Raw genomic sequence first — 25,541 nt, forward strand, 5'->3', positions numbered from 1 at the left:
GTGTTCATTGTGCTGCTCGCTCTGCCATTTTAACAATGCTATGATGCTTTAGATTAGTGGAACAGAACTAACTGTTGCACATCATATATCGCATGATCTAGGTTTTCAGATTCATTCATTCTTATTACCACCTAACTATATTTTTACCTTTTTTATTTTTATTCTTAAAAATTAAGATATTATTGATCACCCATCAGTGTGTTAAATACACGAGTGTAAATCAGTGCTGTAGTGTAGAGCGTCATTCACCGAAACGCACACTATGTGGCAGTGTTTACACACCCTGAAGGTTGTGTGTTCGGTGTTTCACAGTGTCTCCCGCTCCTACAGTTCCCTGTTCGATGGGTGGAAGTGAGAAAAATGGATTTGCTCAGACTGTACGAACTAATTTTAAATACTGTAATTCTCATGTTTAAAGAATGTTTATCACGTATTAATCATTTGATTAAAAACCACTTTTAAAACGTATAAACATACAGTTTTTGTACGTTTTGGTGGCAGTAATGGGTTAAATCCAGAGAGACCGAGAGATTCACTGTGCTGTAGCGTGTACGTGAAGCGTTCACGGTGTTTTGTTGCGTCACAGATCGTTTTATTCCTATCTTTTAACTCCAACAAGAAAACCAGTGAGAGCAGAAATCTGTGAGCAGAAGATTCACGAGCGTATAAAGCAGTCGGAGTGTGAGCAGGGATGGATCTATTTGAGACAGAGCGCAGGGCTTTTGAGCTGAAGCACAGCACATTTGATTAAACGTTCTATGGAATAAAACTCCATAGAAATACAGCTGCTCAGGTCCTTGAGGTGAGCGACGCCGGTGTGTAGTGGAGACTCACTTCTACATTCGAGGCCTTTTCACCGGCCGTCTCCTACATCACCACATGACGTCTGTTCCGCACAGTGTGACTGGTTGATGCCTTTATTTGTGGTGTGAAAGCTCACACTCAGTGCTAGGAAATATCTCATCTCATCTCATTATCTCTAGCCGCTTTATCCTGTTCTACAGGGTCGCAGGCGAGCTGGAGCCTATCCCAGCTGACTACGGGCGAAAGGCGGGGTACACCCTGGACAAGTCGCCAGGTCATCACAGGGCTGACACATAGACACAGACAACCATTCACACTCACATTCACACCTACGCTCAATTTAGAGTCACCAGTTAACCTAACCTGCATGTCTTTGGACTGTGGGGGAAACCGGAGCACCCGGAGGAAACCCACGCGGACACGGGGAGAACATGCAAACTCCGCACAGAAAGGCCCTCGCCGGCCACGGGACTCGAACCCGGACCTTCTTGCTGTGAGGCGACAGCGCTAACCACTACACCACCGTGCCGCTGCGAGAAAATATATGTCGCTTTTTCAAGGCATCATATTTGTGTTCTGTGTGAAAGTGCTCATGATGAAAATGACGGTTTGAAAAAAATATATTGAATTAATCGCATGAAAAAATGCCCCCTGGTGTGTAAAGGCCTTTACTGGAAACCCATTTTGTTTCTCGTAAATTTGTGACCTTTTTCTCATAAATTTGACTTTTCTCACATATTTATGACTTTATGATCTGGGACATTATCCAAGGTTTTTTTTTTTTGTATATTTTAAGACTTAAATCTTGGAAATTCCGAGTTGTGTGGGGTTTTTTTTTTCTTCTTCTTCTTCGAATATCACCCCCTCCCCAGCGCCATAACCCTTTAAAAGTTTTTTTTTCTTGGAATACCCCCCCCCACCCCCCCCACCACCATAACCTTTTTTTTTTTTTTTTAGTAATTTATTTTTTCCTTTGAATATCACCCCCTCCCCAGCGCAATAACCCTTTAAATTTTTTTTTTCTTGGAATACCCCCCCCCCCCCACACACACACACACCATAACCTTTTTTTTTTTTTTAGTAATTTATTTTTTCCTTTGAATATTACCCCCTCCCCAGCGCAATAACCTTTTTATTTTTATTATTATATACAGTTGGGTCCATAAATATTTGGACAGAGGCAACATTTTTCTAATTTAGTTCTGTACATTACCACAATGAATTGTGAACAAAACAATTCAGATGCAGTTGAAGTTCAGACTTTCAGCTTTAATTCAGTGGGTTGAACAAAATGATTGCATAAAAATGTGAGGAACTAAAGCATTTTTTTAAACACAATCCCTTCATTTCAGGGGCTCAAAAGTAATTGGACAAATTAAATAATTGCAAATAAAATGTTCATTTCTAATACTTGGTTGAAAACCCTTTGTTGGCAATGACTGCCTGAAGTCTTGAACTCATGGACATCACCAGACGCTGTGTTTCCTCCTTTTTAATGCTCTGCCAGGCCTTTACTGCAGCGGTTTTCAGTTGCTGTTTGTTTGTGGGCCTTTCGGTCTGAAGTTTAGTCTTTAACAAGTGAAATGCTGCTCAATTGGGTTGAGATCAGGTGACTGACTTGGCCATTCAAGAATATTCCACTTCTTTGCTTTAATAAACTCCTGGGTTGCTTTGGCTTTATGTTTTGGGTCATTGTCCATCTGTATTATAAAACGCCGACCAATCAGTTTGGCTGGATTTGAGCACACAGTATGTCTCGGAATACCTCAGAATTCATCCGGCTGCTTCTGTCCTGTGTCACATCATCAATAAACACTAGTGACCCAGTGCCACTGGCAGCCATGCATGCCCAAGCCATCACACTGCTTCCGCCGTGTTTTACAGATGATGTGGTATGCTTTGGATCATGAGCTGTACCACGCCTTCACCATACTTTTTTCTTTCCATCATTCTGGTAGAGGTTGATCTTGGTTTCATCTGTCCAAAGAATGTTCTTCCAGAACTGTGCTGGCTTTTTTAGATGTTTTTTAGCAAAGTCCAATCTAGCCTTTTTATTCTTGAGGCTTATGAGTGGCTTGCACCGTGCAGTGAACCCTCTGTATTTACTTTCATGCAGTCTTCTCTTTTTGGTAGATTTGGATATTGATACACCTACCTCCTGGAGAGTGTTGTTCACTTGGTTGGCTGTTGTGAAGGGGTTTCTCTTCACCATGGAAATTATTCTGCGATCATCCACCACTGTTGTCTTCTGTGAGTGTCCAGGTCTTTTTGCATTGATGAGTTCACCAGTGCTTTCTTTCTTTCTTTCTTTCTTTCTTTCTTTCTTTCTTTCTTTCTTTCTTTCTCAGGATGTACCAAACTGTAGATTTTGCCACTCCTAATATTGTAGCAATTTCTCGGATGGTTTTTTTTTTCTGTTTTCGCAGCTTAAGGATGGCTTGTTTCACCTGCATGGAGAGCTCCTTTGACCGCATGTTTTCTTCACAGCAAAATCTTCCAAATGCAAGCACCACACCTCAAATCAACTCCAGGCCTTTTATCTGCTTAATTGAGAATGACATAACGAAGGAATTGCCCACACCTGCCCATGAAATAGCCTTTGAGTCAATTGTCCAATTACTTTTGGTCCCTTTAAAAACAGGGTGGCACATGTTAAGGAGCTGAAACTCCTAAACCCTTCATCCAATTTTAATGTGGATACCCTCAAATGAAAGCTGAAAGTCTGGACCTTGTCCATGTCCATTATATAACTATAACTTGAATGTTTCAGTAAACAGGTAAAAAAAACCAAAATTTGTGTCAGTGTCCAAATATATATGGACCTAACTGTATATTTTTTCCTTTCTTGGAATATTACCCCCTCCCCAGCACCATAACACTTTTTTTTTTTTAATAAACCTTCAGTGGCTCCCATATGGCATCATATTTCTGAGACGCAGTATGTGATACATTTAATTTTTTTAATAACAATTACAAACTAAGGAAGGAGATTTGATCAGTCTCTAAAATTTAAAAATGTTTTTTTTTTAAATTCAAACTTTTTAAAAAAATTTTAAAAATACAAATGTTACAAATTTGGGTTTTTCTTTTGCTTAAGTCCTTTGAGATTTTTAACATTTTAGTAGGGAGGGGCCTTGCATGGGACTCCGGGTCCTGTTCACGCCTACCATTTTGTGCCTTACTTTTTTGCTTTTTTTTGTTTTCGTCGATTTTGTTTCATTTGTATGTCTTGTTAGCTTACCGGCTGTAGGGCGATGAGCCATTACCATCACGCAGCGTCCATCGTCCATCCACAATTCACAAAAATCGCTATTCCTCCCTGAATTTTTCAATGGATTTTGATTCTGAATGTTTTGTTTGGAATATCTAATCAGTCTGCATAAAAGTTCCCATCTCATCTCATTATCTCTAGCCGCTTTATCCTTCTACAGGGTCGCAGGCAAGCTGGAGCCTATCCCAGCTGACTACGGGCGAAAGGCGGGGTACACCCTGGACAAGTCGCCAGGTCATCACAGGGCTGACACATAGACACAGACAACCATTCACACTCACATTCACACCTACGGTCAATTTTAGAGTCACCAGTTAACCTAACCTGCATGTCTTTGGACTGTGGGGGAAACCGGAGCACCCGGAGGAAACCCACGCGGACACGGGGAGAACATGCAAACTCCACACAGAAAGGCCCTCGCCGGCCCCGGGGCTCGAACCCAGAACCTTCTTGCTGTGAGGCGACAGCGCTAACCACTACACCACCGTGCCGCCCCTGCATAAAAGTTACTCCCTGATTTTGTGATTTTTTTTTTTTCTCATTTAACGAATTGCTAATTAGGCCGGTTAATGAAATTTGAGAAAAATCGCTACTCCTCCAAGTTTCCAGTGGATTTTGATTCTGAATGTTTTGTTTTGTTTGAAAGATCGAAACTGTTCTCATGAAGAGCAACTTGGCTAATTATAAGTGAGTCTGGTTTCTCATGGTACGGTCATGTGAGCGTCACTGGTGCTCTGGTAAATGTGTAGTTTTGCTGTTTGAAGGCCAATAAAGCTGTTAAAAATTGAATTAATTTGTTCAGACATGAAATAAAAGCATCTTCAAACTAATTTAAATATTAAACGCAACTCGACTGTTTTGCTGGCCGTTTGTTCAGAAACCTACAGATCATGATACATACTGTACAGTTAGGTCCATATTTGGACACTGACACAAATTTTGTTTTTTTACCTGTTTACTGAAACATATTCAAGTTATAGTTATATAATGGACATAAAGTCCAGACTTTCAGCTTTCATTTGAGGGTATCCACATTAAAGTTGGATGAAGGGTTTAGGAGTTTCAGCCTGTTTGCCACCCTGTGTGCCACCCTGTTTTTAAAGGGACCAAAAGTAATTGGACAATTGACTCCAAGACTATTTCATGGGCAGGTGTGGGCAATTCCTTTGTTATGTAATTCTCAATTAAGCAGATAAAAGGCCTGGAGTTGATTTGAGGTGTGGTGCTTGCATTTGGAAGATTCTGCTGTGAAGAAAACATGCGGTCAAAGGAGCTCTCCATGCAGGTGAAACAAGCCATCCTTAAGCTGCGAAAACAGAAAAAACCCATCCGAGAAATTGCTACAATATTAGGAGTGGCAAAATCTACAGTTTGGTACATCCTGAGAAAGAAAGAAAGCACTGGTGAACTCATCAATGCAAAAAGACCTGGACACTCACAGAAGACAACAGTAGTGGATGATCGCAGAATAATTTCCATGGTGAAGAGAAACCCCTTCACAACAGCCAACCAAGTGAACAACACTCTCCAGGAGGTAGGTGTATCAATATCCAAATCTACCATAAAGAGAAGACTGCATGAAAGTAAATACAGAGGGTTCACTGCACGGTGCAAGCCACTCATAAGCCTCAAGAATAAAAAGGCTAGATTGGGCTTTGCTAAAAAAACATCTAAAAAAGCCAGCACAGTTCTGGAAGAACATTCTTTGGACAGATGAAACCAAGATCATTCTGGTAGAGGTTGATGGAAAGAAAAAAGTATGGCGAAGGCGTGGTACAGCTCATGATCCAAAGCATACCACATCATCTGTAAAACACGGCGGAGGCAGTGTGATGGCTTGGGCATGCATGGCTGCCAGTGGCACTGGGTCACTAGTGTTTATTGATGATGTGAGACAGGACAGAAGCAGCTGGATGAATTCTGAGGTATTCAGAGACATACTGTGTGCTCAAATCCAGCCAAACTGATTGGTCGGCGTTTCATAATACAGATGGACAATGACCCAAAACATAAAGCCAAAGCAACCCAGGAGTTTATTAAAGCAAAGAAGTGGAATATTCTTGAATGGCCAAGTCAGTCACCTGATCTCAACCCAATTGAGCAGCATTTCACTTGTTAAAGACTAAACTTCAGACAGAAAGGCCCACAAACAAACAGCAACTGAAAACCGCTGCAGTAAAGGCCTGGCAGAGCATTAAAAAGGAGGAAACACAGCGTCTGGTGATGTCCATGAGTTCAAGACTTCAGGCAGTCATTGCCAACAAAGGGTTTTCAACCAAGTATTAGAAATGAACATTTTATTTACAATTATTTAATTTGTCCAATTACTTTTGAGCCCCTGAAATGAAGGGATTGTGTTTAAAAAATGCTTTAGTTCCTCCCATTTTTATGCAATCATTTTATTCAACCCACTGAATTAAAGCTGAAAGTCTGAACTTCAGCTGCATCTGAATTGTTTTGTTCACAATTCATTGTGGTAATGTACAGAACTAAATTAGAAAAATGTTGTCTCTGTCCAAATATTTATGGACCCAACTGTATATTGTGTATCATAGAAATGTATTAAAATATCCTTATGGAACTTTTTGCATCTCGCCCACCTTTACATAGAGTGTGTGAGGATTCAGAGTAAATTAAACCAGTTCAACATTCGACCCTGTAACTGTTCTGTAATCTTGCATTTTTGAAGCAGCATCCAACTCCAAAGGGAAGTCATTTATCAGTACTGTGATCTTTTTCCGAGATCACTGTATTGAACCTGGCTGTGTATTTGGTCGAGCCAGAGCGCAGGAGCAGATGAGGATGTGTTGTGGTAATAGTTAAGCCTGTTTCCCAACTCCAGGCTTCAGAATGGGAACCCCATCACGCTCTGCGTATTTCAGTGTTTGCCAGATCCAACACATGTGATTCAACTCGGGTAATTAACGAGATGAGTCTGGCAAGTTAAAACGGAGAAAATGCAAACGTTCAGGCGTGAGAAACCTCAGTCGTGCCAAGTCAAACAGCGTAATGCGTCGCACTGAGCAATACCGAGAACAACCTAAACGCTGCATTTACAGGAAGTCTATACACACATGCCTACGCTACGCTGGACCCAGTGTTTGTTAGAGAGATCTTTGTGTCAGCGTGTTGTGACTCCTTTGATGTTCAGAGGAAAATTGTTCCATATGGGGTATTTGCCCATTGCGCACTTCTTGTACAGTTGGTCTTTCTGCTAACAGCTCTTTCCACTCCATGCCAAAGATGTTTGGTTTGATCGACATATCAGGGCTGTGATCCTGGCCACTGTTGAAACGGCGAACCACTGGGTGATGAAAGGTGTGACGTATTCAGATACACTGCAGTGATTCAGACAATCACAGGGGGTTTTAAGGGCCACAATAAGCTGCTTTTGATTTGCTCTTGTCTTGTTTTAATGCCTCTGCCACTAGGTGGTGGTCAAATGTCTGGAATAGTATTTATCCCCCCCCCAAGACTGACCTTCCTGTTTTAAAGTATACTTTAGGGCAGGGGTGTCAAACCTGATCCATAAAGGGCCGTGTGGCTGCAGGTTTTCATTCCAGCCATGCAGCAGCACCCTGATTTGGCTTATTCAATCAACTGACACACCCACCCTTTAATCAAGGGTGGGTGTGGCTGCAAGTATTTGACTGTGTGAAGACAGTTCAGTTGATTGAATGAGCCAAGTCAGGTGTGCTGCTGCATGGCTGGAATGAAAACCTGCAGCCACAAGGCCCTTTATGGATCAGGTTTGACACCCCTGCTTTAGGGTATTTGAGGCACGCACATCTGTAGCAAGGAATATTTGTTAGTTCTGTTGCATTAATATGTTGAGCCAGTTATCATTTGTCACTTTGGTTGGTTTTGTTTCTTTTCTGGCTAACCTTCCTGTTTTTCACTTGATATGGGTCTTTTTTTTTTTTAACCTTCTTTATTGTTCATTGGTTGGTTTGTGTAGGTCATGTTGTTATGTTTGTTGTTTCTTTGGCGTAGGTAATTTTCATTATTTATATCCCATTTGGCACGGGTCAGTTTTACCTCATTTGGCAAGGAGGTGATGTTTTCAGTCTGGTTTATTATCTCATCCGGCCAACAGGTGATGAGTTTATGCCATCATGTGTTGTTGTGTTGTGTTGTCTGTCGTCCATCCAGCGTCATCTACATTTCACAAAAATCACTTCTCTCTCAGTTCTTCACCGATTTTTATTCTTTTTGGCAGGAAGGTAGGTCTGCCCAGGATGCGTATAGCTTCTACACAAATTTGCATAATTGCAATTAATAATGAAGATATGGAATAATCAATCAATCCCTAACGAGCAGTTTCCACACAAATTGCTTCTTCTTCCTCAATTCTTCACCGATTTTGATTCTTTCTGGCATGAAGGTAGGGGAACCAAGGGTGCATATAACTTCTACCCAGATTTGCTTAAGTACAATTGTTAATGAAGTTATGGACTAATTAACCTTAATGAGCAGTTCAACAAAAATTGCAGTCAGTTCATCGCCATTTTGGATTCTTTTTGGTAAATAGGTCGGTATTCCTAGGGTGGATATCACTTCTATATATAGCTTGTATATAGTGTATATAGCTTGCAACATTTATTGTACAAGGTGGCCCACTTTAGATCGTTCCTTCTGGACTGGACGGGGCCGGAGTGAGCTACGCCATCATTGACGATCTCGTTAGTTTTGGTTTTTTTTGTTTTTTGTTTTGTCTGCCTATAAGCAGGATTGTGCAAAACTTACTGAACCGATTTCCGTGGAACTTGGTGGACGTATGCAGCATGGGCCGAGGAAGAACCCTTTAAATTTAGGAGCGGATCTGAGTCACAGGACAGATCCACAAATTCTTTTTCACTTTCGCTAATGTTGCAAGATACAGCATTTTCCATACATCTTAAAATTCAGTACATACTGTATAAATACATTTTGCATATAAAGCCCCTTTATGCATATAAAGGGGCTTTATACATATAAAGTTCCTTAGTGATGAAACAAAGCCAATGTAGAAATAAAATGACTCCATATCACAGCCTACATTCAGGGGTATCGAGAATCCTCTGGGATCCACATGTAGGTGTATAATTGTAATAATTTTGGAAATGTATCCAGACATACAGTGGTGCTTGAAAGTTTGTGAACCCTTTAGAATTTTCTATATTTCTCCATAAATATGACCTAAAACGTCATCAGATTTTCACACATGTCCTAAAAGTAGATAAAGAGAACTCAGTTAAACAAATGAGACAAAAATATTATACTTGGTCATTTATTTATTGAGGAAAATGATCCAATATTGCATATCTGTGAGTGGCAAAAGTATGTGAACCTTTGATTTCAGTATCTGGTGTGACCCCCTTGTGCAGCAATAACTGCAACTAAACGTTTCCGGTAACTGTTGATCAGTCCTGCACACCGGCTTGGAGGAATTTTAGCCCATTCCTCTGTACAGAATAGTTTCAACTCTGGGATGTTGGTGGGTTTCCTCACATGAACTGCTCGCTTCAGGTCCTTCCACAACATTTCGATTGGATTAAGGTCAGGACTTTGACTTGGCCATTCCAAAACATTAACTTTATTCTTCTTTAACCATTCTTTGGTAGAACGACTTGTGTGCTTAGGGTCGTTGTCTTGCTGCATGACCCACCTTCTCTTGAGATTCAGTTCATGGACAGATGTCCTGACATTTTCCTTTAGAATTCGCTGGTATAATTCACAATTCATTGTTCCATCAATGATGGCAAGCCGTCCTGACCCAGATGCAGCAAAACAGGCCCAAACCATGATACTACCACCACTATGTTTCACAGATGGGATAAGGTTCTTATGCTGGAATGCAGTGTTTTCCTTTCTCCAAACATAACACTTCTCATTTAAACCTAAAAGGTCTATTTTGGTCTCATCCATCCCAAAACATTTTTCCAATAGCCTTCTGGCTTGTCCCCGTGATCTTTAGCAAACTGCAGATGAGCAGCAATGTTCTTTTTGGAGAGCAGTGGCTTTCTCCTTGCAACCCTGCCATGCACACCATTGTTGTTCAGTGTTCTCCTGATCGTGGACTCAGGAACATTAACATTAACCAATGTGAGAGAGGCCTTCAGTTGCTTAGAAGTTACCCTGGGGTCCTTTGTGACCTCGCCAACTATTACACGCCTTGCTCTTGGGATGATCTTTGTTGGTCAACCAATCCTGAGGAGTGTAACAATGGCCTTGAATTTCCTCCATTTGTACACAATCTGTCTGACTGTGGATTGGTGGAGTCCAAACTCTTTAGAGATGGCTTTATAACCTTTTCCAGCCTGATGAGCATCAACAACACTTTTTCTGAGGTCCTCAGAAATCTCCTTTGTTCGTGCCATGATACACTTCCACAAACATGTGTTGTGAAGATCAGACTTTGATAGATCCCTGTTCTTTAAATAAAACAGGGTGCACACTCACACCTGATTGTCATCCCATTGATTGAAAACACCTGACTCTAATTTCACCTTCAAATTAACGGCTAATCCTAGAGGTTCACATACTTTTGCCACTCACAGATATGTAATATTGGATCATTTTCCTCAATAAATAAATGACCAAGTATAATATTTTTGTCTCATTTGTTTAACTGGGTTCTCTTTATCTACTGTTAGGACTTGTGTGAAAATCTGATGATGTTTTAGGTCATATTTATGCGGAAATATAGAAAATTCTAAAGGGTTCACAAACTTTCAAGCACCACTGTATAAAGTGTTGCCATGTAGAGTTACCGTATCATAGAAGTCTCAACTATTGTTCTTGGTTGAAGTCTGTGCTCTCAGAGTTTCTTTCTAGCTTTTGTTCATTGTAGGAATTGCGTTGCTTTTACAGTGGTGCTTGAAAGTTTGTGAACCCTTTAGAATTTTCTACATTTCTGCATAAATATGACCTAAAACGTCATCAGATTTTCACACAAGTCAGAAAAGTAGATAAAGAGAATGCAGTTAAATAATCAGGTGTGAGTGGGCACCCTGTTTTATTTAAAGAACAGGGATCTATCAAAGTCTGATCTTCACAACACATGTTTGTGGAAGTGTATCATGGCACGAACAAAGGAGATTTCTGAGGACCTCAGAAAAAGTGTTGTTGATGCTCATCAGGCTGGAAAAGGTTACAAAACCATCTCTAAAGAGTTTGGACTCCACCAATCCACAGTCAGACAGATTGTGTACAAATGGAGGAAATTCAAGACCATTGTTACCCTCCCCAGGAGTGGTCGACCAACAAAGATCACTCCAAGAGCAAGGCGTGTAATAGTCGGCGAGGTCACAAAGGACCCCAGGGTAACTTCTAAGCAACTGAAGGCCTCTCTCACATTGGCTAATGTTAATGTTCCTGAGTCCACGATCAGGAGAACACTGAACAACAATGGTGTGCATGGCAGGGTTGCAAGGAGAAAGCCACTGCTCTCCAAAAAGAACATTGCTGCTCGTCTGCAGTTTGCTAAAGATCACGTGGACAAGCCAGAAGGCTATTGGAAAAATGTTTTGTGGCTGGATGAGACCAAAATAGAACTTTTTGGTTTAAATGAGAAGCGTTATGTTTGGAAAAAGGAAAACACTGCATTCCAGCATAAGAACCTTATCCCATCTGTGAAACATGGTGGTGGTAGTATCATGGTTTGGGCCCGTTTTGCTGCATCTGGGCCAGGACGGCTTGCCATCATTGATGGAACAATGAATTCTGAATTATACCAGCGAATTCTAAAGGAAAATGTCAGGACATCTGTCCATGAACTGAATCTCAAGAGAAGGTGGGTCATGCAGCAAGACAACGACCCTAAGCACACAAGTCGTTTGACCAAAGAATGGTTAAAGAAGAATAAAGTTAATGTTTTGGAATGGCCAAGTCAAAGTCCTGACCTTAATCCAATCAAAATGTTGTGGAAGGACCTGAAGCGAGCAGTTCATGTGAAGAAACCCACCAACATCCCAGAGTTGAAGCTGTTCTGTACGGAGGAACGGGCTAAAATTCCTCCAAGCTGGTGTGCAGGACTGATCAACAGTTACCGGAAATGTTTAGTTGCAGTTATTGATGCACAAGGGGGTCACACCAGATACTGAAAGCAAAGGTTCACATACTTTTGCCACTCACAGATATGTAATATTGGATCATTTTCCTCAATAAATAAATGACCAAGTATAATATTTTTGTTTCATTTGTTTAACTGGGTTCTCTTTATCTACTTTTAGGACTTGTGTGAAAATCTGATGATGTTTTAGGTCATATTTATGCAGAAATATAGAAAATTCTAAAGGGTTCACAAACTTTCAAGCACCACTGCATTTCATCACTGGGATGAGTATTTTGATTACTTTTGGCTTGTTTGCGATCTGATTTAGGTCATATTTCTTACATCCATCTTCTTGATTGCTTTTTTTTTTAAGACACTTTTGTTAATCTTGCTTCATTTATTATTTGAGGTGGATCATTTTGTTACTTTCACCTTGTGGTGTTTTATCATTTGACCTCGCTAATTTTTTCCTGGTAAACATTCTTCGCAACACTACATGGTTGTACTCTTGACACCAGACAGGACGGATCCATGGACCTGGTTACTTGTTCCAAATTCTGGCTCTTCCGACAGCATAAGAACTCAGTTTTCAGCTGTTGTGGTCCATTAAAAACAACCTCTTGCAAGTGGTCTGCTCGGAGATAATGTTCTGGTCGGAGATGTTTCGTTTGGACGGATTTTGCCTGTTCTGTTTGCCTGCATGCTTTTCAACGTTCTCCTTTGACCTCTTTAATCTACAACCTGTTTTATCCATGAGTACTTATTTTTTCCCTTTCCCATCAGTCTTGGTAAAATTGATTTGGTTAGCAGATGCTAGAACTGACTCACCCAGTGAGTTTAAAGGTCAAGGACAATTGCAAACAGGCATCACTGTTTCTTCATACTAGATTTTCATCAGCAATCCTGATGCATTTGTCGAGGGGAAAAATGTCAAATTTGGACCCTATAGGACATTTCTTTTCTGCCACTGGGTCTCAGTTCTTGATTTGCAGTCTTCAAATTGCTACAGTCGTTCTACAAACATTACAAGACCCTTTTTTTCAAGACTTATCGGAGTTGAGGCTTGTACTGTACTTCTTGACTAGAAGTTTTTATGTCCCTTAAAGTACCATTCCACCATTGGATGTATTCTTTGGCATAAAATACAATATATTTTATGACAACATGACTAGACAGAGAAATCTTTTAGCTTCAAAATGATATATCAAACATAATTTTTTAACAAGTATATTAATTTTGCGACCAAAGTCACCTACCCTTTTAATTTCCGCGCGGTAGTGAAACGTGATGTCATCGGCAGGTTCCCCTTCTTGTGTACCACGTGTCGGTCTATTCTTAGACCAGGAAACCCCCAAAGTGAGAGAGTCATTTCTCCTCGTATATGGGGGCCAAAAAAATTGCGAAACATTTTGAGTTAATCTTTCAGTTAGCTAGATTTATTGGTATTAGCTAGATTTATTGGTATTATTTTTATCGCGTTCTATCCGCCATTGCTGATAATATGTGCCACGTCACACGTCACGTGGTACACAAGAAGGGGAACCTGCCGATGACATCACGCGCGGAAATTAAAAGGGTAGGTGACTTTGGTCGCAAAATTAATATACTTGTCGTTGTCAAAAAACTATGTTTGATATATCATTTTGAAGCTAAAAGATTTCTCTATCTAGTGATACCATTTATATATGTTGTCAAAATATATTGTATTTTATGCCAAAGAATACATCCAATGGTGGAATGGCACTTTAAGGTAATGATCTAATGATTAATGCAAGTCTGTGGTTAAGACTACCGTCGTCAAGTCCAAAACCAGAACTAGCCAAGATCGGGTAAAGACTGCGTCTTAAAGGAAATATCTCGCAAATAAACAAATTGAGCTAAAAATTGGTCTTTATGTCTGTCCTTTCTTTAAAAAAAAATAAAATAAAGCTGTATGTTGAATTTGTTTTTAACAATATAACCACTCAAGTGATGAAAATAGACAGGACTATTTTTTGTCAGGGAGGCCGCAATAACGCCATCGTGAGTGATATCATTTTGTGAGCACAGCGGAGGTGTACAAGTGCATGCCATACAAGATTATAGTATATTATTATGGTCTAGCGTGACTTCTCGTCAATTCGTTTGCATTTCTCCACAAAAATGACAGCAATGCAGGATTGGAAAAGGAATCAGAATAAAGTAATGGCTCATTTATTGCCCGTTTTTATTTAAAAATATATAGTTACCGGTTTATCTTCCATCCGTTTGATGCGTGACACGGTATGCTGTTGTGGTGTTGGTGTTTTGTGGTGAAACAAAGTCGGGATCGCGTCTGGCTTCAGTTGTTGTTTCTGCCTCATGTCTCGCTTCTTCCCAGTGTTTTTTAAAAAAATCTAAGTCCTCCACAAATCCACAATCTTCTGTAAAATGCTCACTGCACAATTTGCTGCTTTTTCCAGGAGTGAAGTTTTACTTTACTTGCTTTACTTGATGAAGCCACTCAGCCAAGCGTCTTGGATCCAGGACGGAATGAAGACGTGTGGAATCTTGCGTCACACAGCGCCACCCTCGTTTTCGTCTCCTAATACATCTGTGTATCTGGCTAATCCAGTATGGCATGGCCGTGCCCGGGGAACTGGCCCAACAGACTGATGTTACAACTTTTAACATGTTTTTAAGCTAAAGTCCGCTTCATTTTTTTCATGTAGAACATCTTGTATTAGGGCGGCACAGTGGTGTAGTGGTTAGCACTGTCGCCTTACAGCAAGAAGGTTCTGGGTTCAAGCCCAGTGGCCAACAGGGGCCTTTCTGTGTCGAGTTTGCATGTTCTCCCCATGTCCGTGTGGGTTTCCTCCGGGTGCTCCGGTGTCCCCCACAGTCCAAAGACATGCAGGTTAGGATAACTGGTGACTCTAAATTGACCGTAGGATCAATGTATGTATCAGCCCTGCGATGACCTGGCAACTTGTCCAGAGTGTACCCCGCCTCTCGCCCACAGTCAGCTGGGATAGGCTCCAGCTCGCCCACGATGCTGCACAGGGTAAGCGGTTACGGATAATGGATGGATGGATGGATGGATGGATGGATGGACATCTTGTATTAATGTATAATGATGACATTTCATAACCCCGTAATTTAAAAATTTCCCGGTTAATTGCTTTAAGGGGCTCGAGATGAAGAACCGTCAAATCCTTTTCAAGACCAAGTCTTTACCTCAACTAAGTGGTTTCATTTGTGCACTGTGACAAAGTTTAGCCTGTCTTCTAGAAAAAGGAATCGATTCTTCCTTAATGTTGTGGACATTTTATTTTTACAAACTCTCAAAAGTCCAACACCATATTTGGCAAGACCAATGGCCAAGACTGAGACCAATCCAAGTACAAATGCAAATAAATCTGAGACAAATCCAAGTCAAAACAAAAATCATCTCATGACTAGCCTCGAGTCATAATGCAGCTTCATGACTCTTCCACTGCCTTTCCCGTCTTTAGCTTGCTCGCTTTCATTTAAACACCATATAACCAAAATGTCCTTGTTGTAATGATACAGCTACCGTCCAGTACACCCATGGATTTACTCAATCCCAGTGTCAGCACACCTGGGGCAGCTCTGGGCTTTCTTATTAAGTCGAGTCAGATATGCCTCTGATGGAATTTAACGAATGGCTGATGTGCCTCGACGAGAGGTTCTCCTACAAATACCTACAGGCTGTTATTATAATATTATAGTAATCGTTTTTTTTAATGTCCCGGTTCCGCCGTCTTCATCTCCTCCTGCTCAGGTGATCTGTTTCAGGGTTGTTTTTTTTTGGTGTGTGTTTGTGTTCTTTAACCCCTGAGTTCTTGAATGTCATTAGAGCAGAACCACACACACACACACTTCCTCCGTGATACACATCTACAGGATGGTTCCATCCCAAATCAGATCTGGAGTTTATCCGACGAACATATGAAGATACTTAGCTGAGACACGGTTCATTGCTCCTGACCTCGGCGGTGCTTTTAGAGGGAAGTGGAGCAAAGAAAGAAGGAAAGAAACCGTAACCTGGAGACTACCTCATTATTGAACTGCTATGATGATGTTTTTGTTTGTTTGTTTTTAATACATTTTGACAAATTTATGAAATACAATACTTTTGATTATGATCTATATACAGTTTGGATAAGTTGGAAAAGTTTGGACACGCCTACTCATTCATAGGTTTTTCTGTATTTTTACTAGTCTCTACCTTGTAGAACAATCTAATGAAGACATCAAAACTATGAAACAACACATGGAACTTTCAGTGCCGTCCACAATTATTGGCACCCCTTGTAAAGATTTGAAAAAGGCTTCGAAAAAATCCACCTTTTGGTGAAGTCGCTTCATCTCACGCTGAAAAAGATGAGAGAAAATCCAAACTTTAATTGAAATTTGTTCAGAGAGAAACAAATCCCTCATCAAAAAGTCATTATTTTCAACAAACACCATGTGCCACAATTATTGGCACTCCTGCATTTAATACTTTGTACACCCTCCCTTTGGCAGTAAAACAGCACTGAGTTTCTCCTAGAACATTTTATAAAGTTGGCGATCCTGAGCAGGGCATCTGAGCCCATTCCTCATTAAACAATCTTTCCACATCATCCAGGGTCCTCGGCCCTCTCTTGTGCTCTCTCCTCTTCAGCTTTTTCACTGGGATTCAGGTCAGGGGACTGAGATGCCCATGGCAGAAGATGATTCTGTGCTCTGAGAACCATTTTTGTGTTGATTTGGACATATGCTTCGGATCACTGCTCCTTCCTGCTGGAAGATCCAATGACGACCCAGTTTTAGTTTCATCTCAGAGGAGCCAGATTCTGGTTTAAAATATCCTGGTATTTCATGGACCCCATGATGCCATGGAGCCTAAGAAGGTTTCCAGGGCCTTTTGGAGGAAAAACGGCCCCAAAACATCACACAACCTCCACCATATTTTACAGTTGGGATCGGGTTCTTTTCATTAAAGCCATCCTTCTTTTTAAACCCACCGCGAGTGTTTATTGCCAAAAAGCTCCATTTTTGTTCCATCAGACCAGAGAAGACGGTTCCAGTCAAAGTTGTCATAGCTTTTCACAAACTTCAGGTGCTTATGTTTGTGGTTACCTGACAGAAAAGGCTTTTTCTGGAACCTTCTAAATAATCTGTTGGCATTGAGGATGGAGTCTGATGGTTGGTTTGGAGATTTGGAAACTCCAAGATTTTACTTTTTCTTGTAATTCACCAACAGTGATGCTTTTTCCTCTCTTACTCTCCTCACTGTATGTGGGGGCAAAATAAACTTGGTTCCTCTTCCAGGCGAGTTTGTAACAGTTTCAGTTGGTGTCCAATTTTTTATTATTGCCCGAACACGACATTGGAAATGGACAGTTTCAGTCTCATCTCATCTCATTATCTCTAGCCGCTTTATCCTGTTCTACAGGGTCGCAGGCAAGCTGGAGCCTATCCCAGCTGACTACGGGCGAAAGGCGGGGTACACCCTGGACAAGTCGCCAGGTCATCACAGGGCTGACACATAGACACAGACAACCATTCACACTCACATTCACACCTACGGTCAATTTAGAGTCACCAGTTAACCTAACCTGCATGTCTTTGGACTGTGGGGGAAACCGGAGCACCCGGAGGAAACCCACGCCGACACGGGGAGAACATGCAAACTCCACACAGAAAGGCCCTCGCCGGCCACGGGGCTCGAACCCAGACCTTCTTGCTGTGAGGCGACAGCGCTAACCACTACGCCACCGTGCCGCCCACATTTTCAGTCGATTAGCTATTTTTTTATAACCATTCCCTGACTTACGAAGTTCAACACACTTCTTAACACAATTCACATAATACTGCTATGTGTGTAAACAGTATTATGAGGTTGACATGGAGCCGTTAGCATGACGTTGGTGTCCCAGTGGGGAATTTATTTTAGTTTTTTTTTCCTATTGATATGACTGAAAATCAAACCTTTTTGTTGTGCACTTGGTTTCCTTTGGATGACTTTTTCCCCTCTTTTCCTCGCCTTCTTTTGTCTCCTTTCTCTCTTTCGGCATCCGTGATGAGAGTACTCGAGCTTCTCTTCTGTGGGCGTTTTAATAATTAAAGTTTTGATTCAAAGAAAGGTGAAGTCAATCTTGGGGATTTAAGGCTTTGGAGACGGATTTATTAAAAAGGACACTAACAGGTGGGAGACGAGTCATCATCTCTCCTCTGTCTCTCTTTGTCTTTCTTATCTTCTGCTTTGTTTTTTCTTTTTCTTGGCTATGAGAGAAAACTCCTGCAAATCCTCTAATGCCAGATGTAATTATAGAGCAGTATCCTCTTATATACACACACTGATGTGGTGACATTTTAGTTTTTTTGTTTTGTGAAGGCACCAACTAAACAATGGAGACGGAAGGGGATAAGTGAATTTTGTTCAAGTTAATCTTTAATATTCATAAAAATGTACTTGTTAAACTCAGAAGGAAGCGAAATGGAAAATGATGGTCAAAAGTTGTTGAAAAGTATTCATGGTATTTAGAAAAGTGTCTCAGGATGTTTAATGTTCATCTCGTATTCGAGTTGTTTCACTAGAAGACGACAAATTAAAGAAAAATGTATGCATAAGTCACAATGAGGGTCTGGAATGAAAGCGAAATAAAATATCCAGTCAGTTTTCAAAGGCTAAATGGAGCATAAAAAAAGAATTTAAAAATGAACAATGTTAAAAATACAATAAAACCTAAAAAAAAAATTTTAAATCGAACACTTTTTTTTGTTTATAAATGTTAACTCGGACTCAGTTCGGTGACTAAATTAGTACCAAATTATGGGGCTTTAGTGTGTTTTATATGTTGGATTTATTTATTTAATTTTATTTTAACTCCTTTTGAAGAAATACTTTCCATCGTTTATCTGCCTCCTGAAAGATGCAGGTTGTTTTTGTACAGTTATCATCCCTCAGGCAAATACAGAAATACATACTCCGCCATTATGACTGTACCTTCTTTGGCATTTTGTCAGATATACTGCTTGCTAAAAGAAAAACAAACAGGACCTGTTGCTCCAGACATTTAAACTCTAGTCTCTCAATTTTACACAGAATGGTGCGAAAAACAAAAAAGTACAAACAAACGCCTCGTTGATAAGAGAGGGTCAGAGGAAAATGGACAGATTGGTTCAAACTTTTTTGCCAGGAAGGATATAATAACTCATATAATCACTCTTTACAACCGTGGTGAGCAGAAAAGTACGGAAGCCGCGAGAGGCCCTTCATATAATCTTTTTTTATTCACCTTGTTATCCCGAGATAACGACATAATTAATTCAGGATCTCGAAAAAACAACACAACTAAATTCGAGATCTCGAGAAAACAAAACCATTATTTCGAGATCTCGAGAAAACAAAACAATTATTCCGTGATCTCGAGAAAACAAAATTATTTCATGATCTCAGCTGGATCGCTGTATCTCCGTCGGTAGAGACGAAGCCGGGCCAGTCTTCTGCGGAGGTGCCGCGGACTAATTTTGAAATTATCCCTTATTAAAAGACTTAATGCAATCTCTCCCTGTGTCAACCCCTGATCAAAATATTGCCTTATTAGGTGATCGATTATTCCAGACATTCTAATGACCAAAGTTGCGTCTATACAGAATGAGAAATAGCCCCAAAGTCAGCATATCACAAGTCTCTTGGCGCACCTGAATGAACCATTTCTCAGCTGTTTACTCGAGATCATGAAATAATTGTTTTGTTTTCTCGAGATCTCGGAATAACGGTTTTGTTTTCTCGAGATCCTGAATTAATTATGTCGTTATCTTGGGATAACAAGGTGAATTTAAAAAAAACGGATTATACGAAGGGCCTCTCGCAGCTTCCGTAGAAAAGCATCTCCGCATGCAACAGAAAACAGAAGAACACATTGGGTTCCAGTCCTGCAGCCAAGAACAGAGATCTTAGTCAACAAGAAGTTCCTATTAAAGTGGCTGATCAGTATATAACTATTAATTCACAAAAGTATGGTTTTTGCATATTATGCAGATTATCCTGAATTCAAAATGGGAGGAGCTAAATGGTTCTTGAGGTTTTTTCATGATATGAGGGAGACTTTTGGTTCATGAGACCTTCTTCGTCCCATAGCCGGCAAGGGCTGTAGCAGCACCACTGATTTTAACAGTCCATCATTGGTGTGTGTGTGTGTGTGTGTGTAGGGTGTTTAATCTTGGCGGAGTCCAGCCCTCTTCAGGCTTGATCAATGAGCAAGTTAGAGTAGCCAGTTAGCCTAACCTGTATGTCTTTGGACTGTGGGGGGAAACAAAAGGAAACCCACACAGATATGGGGAGAACATGCGAACTCCATACAGAAAGGCCCCTGGGCTTGAACCCAGACCCTTCTTGCTGTGAGGTGACGGTGCTAACCACTACACCACCGTGCTGCCTGGTTCATGAGAGATAACCCTGTGCTTTAGTGCCACCATTGGGCTGATCAGACTCATCTCACTTATCTGGGTCGCAGGAGGGAGTACTAACTATTGACCAAGTTTCACACCTCTATGGTTTATGGTCTGCAAAAGTCATTTCAATGAAGAAAATAGTAATAATGATAATATGATCCGGCGGCACGGTGGTGTAGTGGTTAGCGCTGTCGCCTCACAGCAAGAAGGTCCTGGTTCGAGCCCCGTGGCCGGCGAGGGCCTTTCTGTGCGGAGTTTGCATGTTCTCCCCGTGTCCGCGTGGGTTTCCTCCGGGTGCTCCGGTTTCCCCCACAGTCCAAAGACATGCAGGTTAGGTTAACTGGTGACTCTAAATTGAGCGTAGGTGTGAATGTGAGTGTGAATGGTTGTCTGTGTCTATGTGTCAGCCCTGTGATGACCTGGCGACTTGTCCAGGGTGTACCCCGCCTTTCACCCGTAGTCAGCTGGGATAGGCTCCAGCTCGCCTGCGACCCTGTAGAAGGATAAAGCGGCTAGAGATAATGAGATGAGATGAGATAATATGATCCTGAATGAAACAACAGTGTTCCAGCACTTTTGATGCTTGACCCCCTAGGTGTATGAATATTTACTATGTCAGGAGTAAAATGCATGGAGGTTTGCCGTTACCGCCGTTATAGGAAATTAATCAACCACAGGATGGTGTGATGAAGCCTTTTTACCCTGAAGTTGATGAGTTTTCTAATAACGGCACATCCCAGAGTGTTTTATTCTTCTTGTATTCAAAATTTATGAATAAACGATTACAATTTTTTTTCTTTTAAATGATTCATAATAAATGTATTTGAAGTCAGTAAGACAAAAAAATCCAACCCACAGCTTGTAATGTTACTGAGAAATTGAGAAAGACCTCTAACTGTTATAAAGTACTGATACTGGAGACTCCTTCCATAAATGTTAAAAAAAAAAAAAAAAGCCTCAATTAGGTTGTAGTTCATACTGGGCACTGTTGTTGGGTGTGAGTTTGAAATCCGATCAATCCTGTAGGAGGAGTAGCGATTTTCATGAAATTGCATATGACCCCTGTGTAGCCGCATCCATGGTAGGTGGCGCCACCTGGTGAACAATTCTTGTTGGAATATGTCTTTAGAGTCTTCTGGTTGAGTTTCAGTGAAAACATCCTAGCAGTTTACGAAGAGTAGCGTTTTTAATGTGATGAGTCACCCAAAAATTTCAGACGCCCAAAATCGTAAATATGACAGGTGGCGCTACCGTCTTGACAACTTGTACACAGACCAACCTGGGGAACATTGTATGTGAGTTTGATTGAAATCTGATCAATCCTGTAGGAGGAGTAACGATTTTTGTAAATTGTGGACGGACGGATGGACGACATGTGATCGCGGAAGATCATCCGGCCTGGCCTACGGTCAGATGAGCTAAAAACCTTCACTCTGTCAACAGTCCTAGGTTTTTCTTTGTTAAATATTTACATCTTTTTCTGTAGTTTATGTTGAGCTTTTGCGTGACAAGTGAATGAGTTCTTTACCCAATAAAATTAGAATAAATTGTTGTCAAATTTCTGTGCTGTAAGTAGAATAAATCACTTCGGGACATGCCGTCACTGGAAAATAATAAGCGTCAGTGTGTGAACAGTGTCTCCACTTCATCACACCACCTCGTTCTTGATTATTTTCCTGTAACAGCATGACGCTGCGTGTTAGTGCTGTTTAGTTTGTACCCTTGCGTTTTGTTCTACTTGTTTGCTCGCTGCCAAAGGAACTTGTAATCTGCTGAAACACTTTGTCTTCTCTTTGTACTATAAATAAATCTTTATGCACACGGATTGTAACCAGGGCGGAGAGGTAGATCAGCAGCAGGATATGGGCTCTTAGCCTCGTTATCACTCTGTCTCTCTCTTTATAGCCCCCATCCATCAGCGTTTAGGGTGATGGAGCTGCTGCTCCAGAGCACTCTCCCGCATCAGCGTGTCACGCGCGTGCATTCCTCCACGGTGAGAGGGAAAGCTGAGGGTCAGAGGAAGGCATGAGGGAGAAAGAGAGATTATGGATGACTGAGAAAGGGAATGGGGTAGTGACACAGGGTCTGTGTTTCAGCTGCAATCTTACATGCACCATTTAATTTGTTTCGAAAATATCTGAACGTTTCGATCACACCTCAAAAGCAAAGGATCACTTTGGACAAGACGGGGTGTGGTTTAAACTGAGGCTAACGGCTATTGAGCAAATAATACTCAAGCTATGGTTTATCTAGATACAGTACTGTGCAAAAGTCTTAGCACCCTATTTTTTCATGTGAACTTTGTTATAGATTTCTATTTTATGACTTCTACGTTATCAAGTCAAAACACTTCAAAAATATTTCCAAACGATAATTTTCCTAGCACAGTTTGTATCTGAGCAGCATATTTCATAAGAGAGCACTTTTCAGATTAAAAAAGAAAACATAATGAAGGCTGCTGGGTTTTGGTGTAAAATGAAGAAGCGAGTGTGACAGTCAAAGTGTCCAGAAGAACTGCGGCTGGTTCTGTAAGATGCTCAGGAAAACCTACAGATCATTTCCGCATAAAACTGACCTCACTGGACCTCAGACTACTATATATATATATATATATATATATATATATATATATATATATATATATATAAATAATATTTTAAAGCAAAGGGTCGTCATTATTTTTTAGCCATTTTTGGTCTCCAGCATTTCTTTACATGTGCCAAAGACTTTTTCACACAGTACTGTATATAATATAAATTTATGCTTGGACAGTTTTAATTTGTTACATTTCATATTAACAAAAGACAGTGTTTGAAATAGAGGATATATTTTAATTTATATCATACTTTTTAATTTATTATCCATTATATAGATGAATTATTTAATACATTTAAAGACATAATTATGTAAATGTTATTCCGTTTTATATAAAAACCAGCAACAAAGCATGTTTCTTAAAAATGCTTCATTTCCAACATGTACTTTTTTTTTAAAGATACTTTGTGTTTTGTTTTTTTTTAAATCACGACTGAAAATTGCATCACCACTCGATGTCTGTCTAATGAAGGTATCTGTCTTTTTATTGTAATAATCGTCTGTTTAATTTCTGTTGAGTCTGCCCTTCCCACTCACAGCCTGTTGCCATTGAGACCGCCCACACGTCATTAATATTCATAAAAAAGATTAACAGTGTTCATTAATATTCACTAGTTGACACACAGAGTTGAGATAATGTTGAATACGTTTGATTCAGATCCGTTTGGATTAGACGTCCCCCAACCTTGCATTCGGGTCAGAAGTCATGTTTGTTTGTGCTTTGGTGTTTTTTTTTTTGTAGATAACATTTTGGGAATCGTGTTTGGAACCATCGGTTCTGTCCTCACCCTGGTCGTCATGGTGATCGCAATCATCCTGTACACCCGGAAACAGAAGAGGTGAGCTCATACGATTGTTTGATTTTCGAGGGTTGTTTTACAATCAGGGTACAAAGTTTGTGTCACAGGGGTCCAAAATTGATTCAAACCGGTTCTTGTACCAGTTTTTAAGTGAAGGACAAGTTACAGAACAGATAGGCCTGTGGAATAGTTTGTATTATAACAAGATTAAGTGTAGCTTTAAGCCGGGCTGGGAGAAACAAATGAAGTGATTCTCGGAGAGGACGTTTTTTTTTTTGACAATTCAGAATCCACTACTTCCATAGTGCTTTTAAATATAAGGCTGTAAGCTTTGTGTTAGTTGTCTCTAATATTTATGTCCCAATATCTTGACCACATTTTAGGATGAAAATAATCTCATCTCATCTCATTATCTCTAGCCGCTTTATCCTGTTCTACAGGGTCGCAGGCAAGCTGGATCCTATCCCAGCTGACTACGGGCGAAAGGCGGGGTACACCCTGGACAAGTCGCCAGGTCATCACAGGGCTGACACATAGACACAGACAACCATTCACACTCACATTCACACCTACGCTCAATTTAGAGTCACCAGTTAACCTAACCTGCATGTCTTTGGACTGTGGGGGAAACCGGAGCACCCGGAGGAAACCCACGCGGACACGGGGAGAACATGCAAACTCCACACAGAAAGGCCCTCGCCGGCCCCGGGGCTCGAACCCAGACCTTCTTGCTGTGAGGCGACAGTGCTAACCACTACACCACCATGCCGCCCCATGAAAATAATCATTTTAGATATGTTATTTTATATTGAAAAATTAGCTGTCTCGGAGAGGACATTTTTTTGACACAATTCCATACTAATCTGATCAAAATAATCTGAAAACTTACTGGCATTCAACATTAAAACTTAACTATGTTTCCAATGATATGGAACCAAATATGTGTTTTATGGTATAAAGAATAATTTAAGTGCATCCCTTTTGGAGCTACCTGTGGTCAAAAAAGCACTTTTTCTAAATGACCACGAGTAATTTTGTTAAATATGACATATATTGCCATACATTCACCAAAAATAACGTTATCACCAATTTTTTTTTTTTTTTGCATGGTAAATGGAGCTATCACAGGGCTACAATAAACAACCAAGTTTATTTAGTCAAGCCTTTTGATATTGAAGATAATAAGTGTTAAATGTGATTTTTAGCTTGCGTACCCTGATTGTAAAACAACCCTTAATACTTTTGGTGTAAGTTTACGTTTGTGAGTATATTTGATACGTGTGTGTGTGTGTCACTGCAAAAACCCGGCTTACAAAAACAAGAAAAAAAGTAATAAAATGAGGAAAATCTTACTTAAAATAAGCAAAATTATCTGCCAACAGAACAAGAAAATTTGACTTGGCAAGATTTTTAAAAACAAGTAAAATATATCTAGCTTTAGGGCGTATTCACACCTACGTTGTTTGGTCCGGACCAAACAAACCAAATTTCCCTTGGTCCGGACCTTTTGGGTTGGTCTGAATACAAACCACCGAACTCTGGTCCGGACCAAACAAGCGGACCGAGACCGAGCTGCAAGGTCGGACTCGGTCCAGACCAAAGGAACCCT

General features: G+C 40.5%; 1 protein-coding gene across 1 annotated transcript in view; it reads left to right on the top strand.

The window, feature by feature from the left end:
- susd2 (sushi domain containing 2) overlaps window positions 1-25,541 on the top strand; it is a 79,610-nt gene that overhangs the window by 30,871 nt on the left and 23,198 nt on the right. Inside the window, exon 14 of the mRNA XM_060907471.1 lies at window positions 23,875-23,971. Coding sequence (XP_060763454.1) covers window positions 23,875-23,971 — 97 coding nt within the window. The remainder of the gene's footprint in view (window positions 1-23,874; window positions 23,972-25,541) is intronic.

The sequence above is a fragment of the Neoarius graeffei genome, chromosome 24, assembly GCF_027579695.1.
Source record: "Neoarius graeffei isolate fNeoGra1 chromosome 24, fNeoGra1.pri, whole genome shotgun sequence".
Lineage (NCBI taxonomy): Eukaryota > Metazoa > Chordata > Actinopteri > Siluriformes > Ariidae > Neoarius > Neoarius graeffei.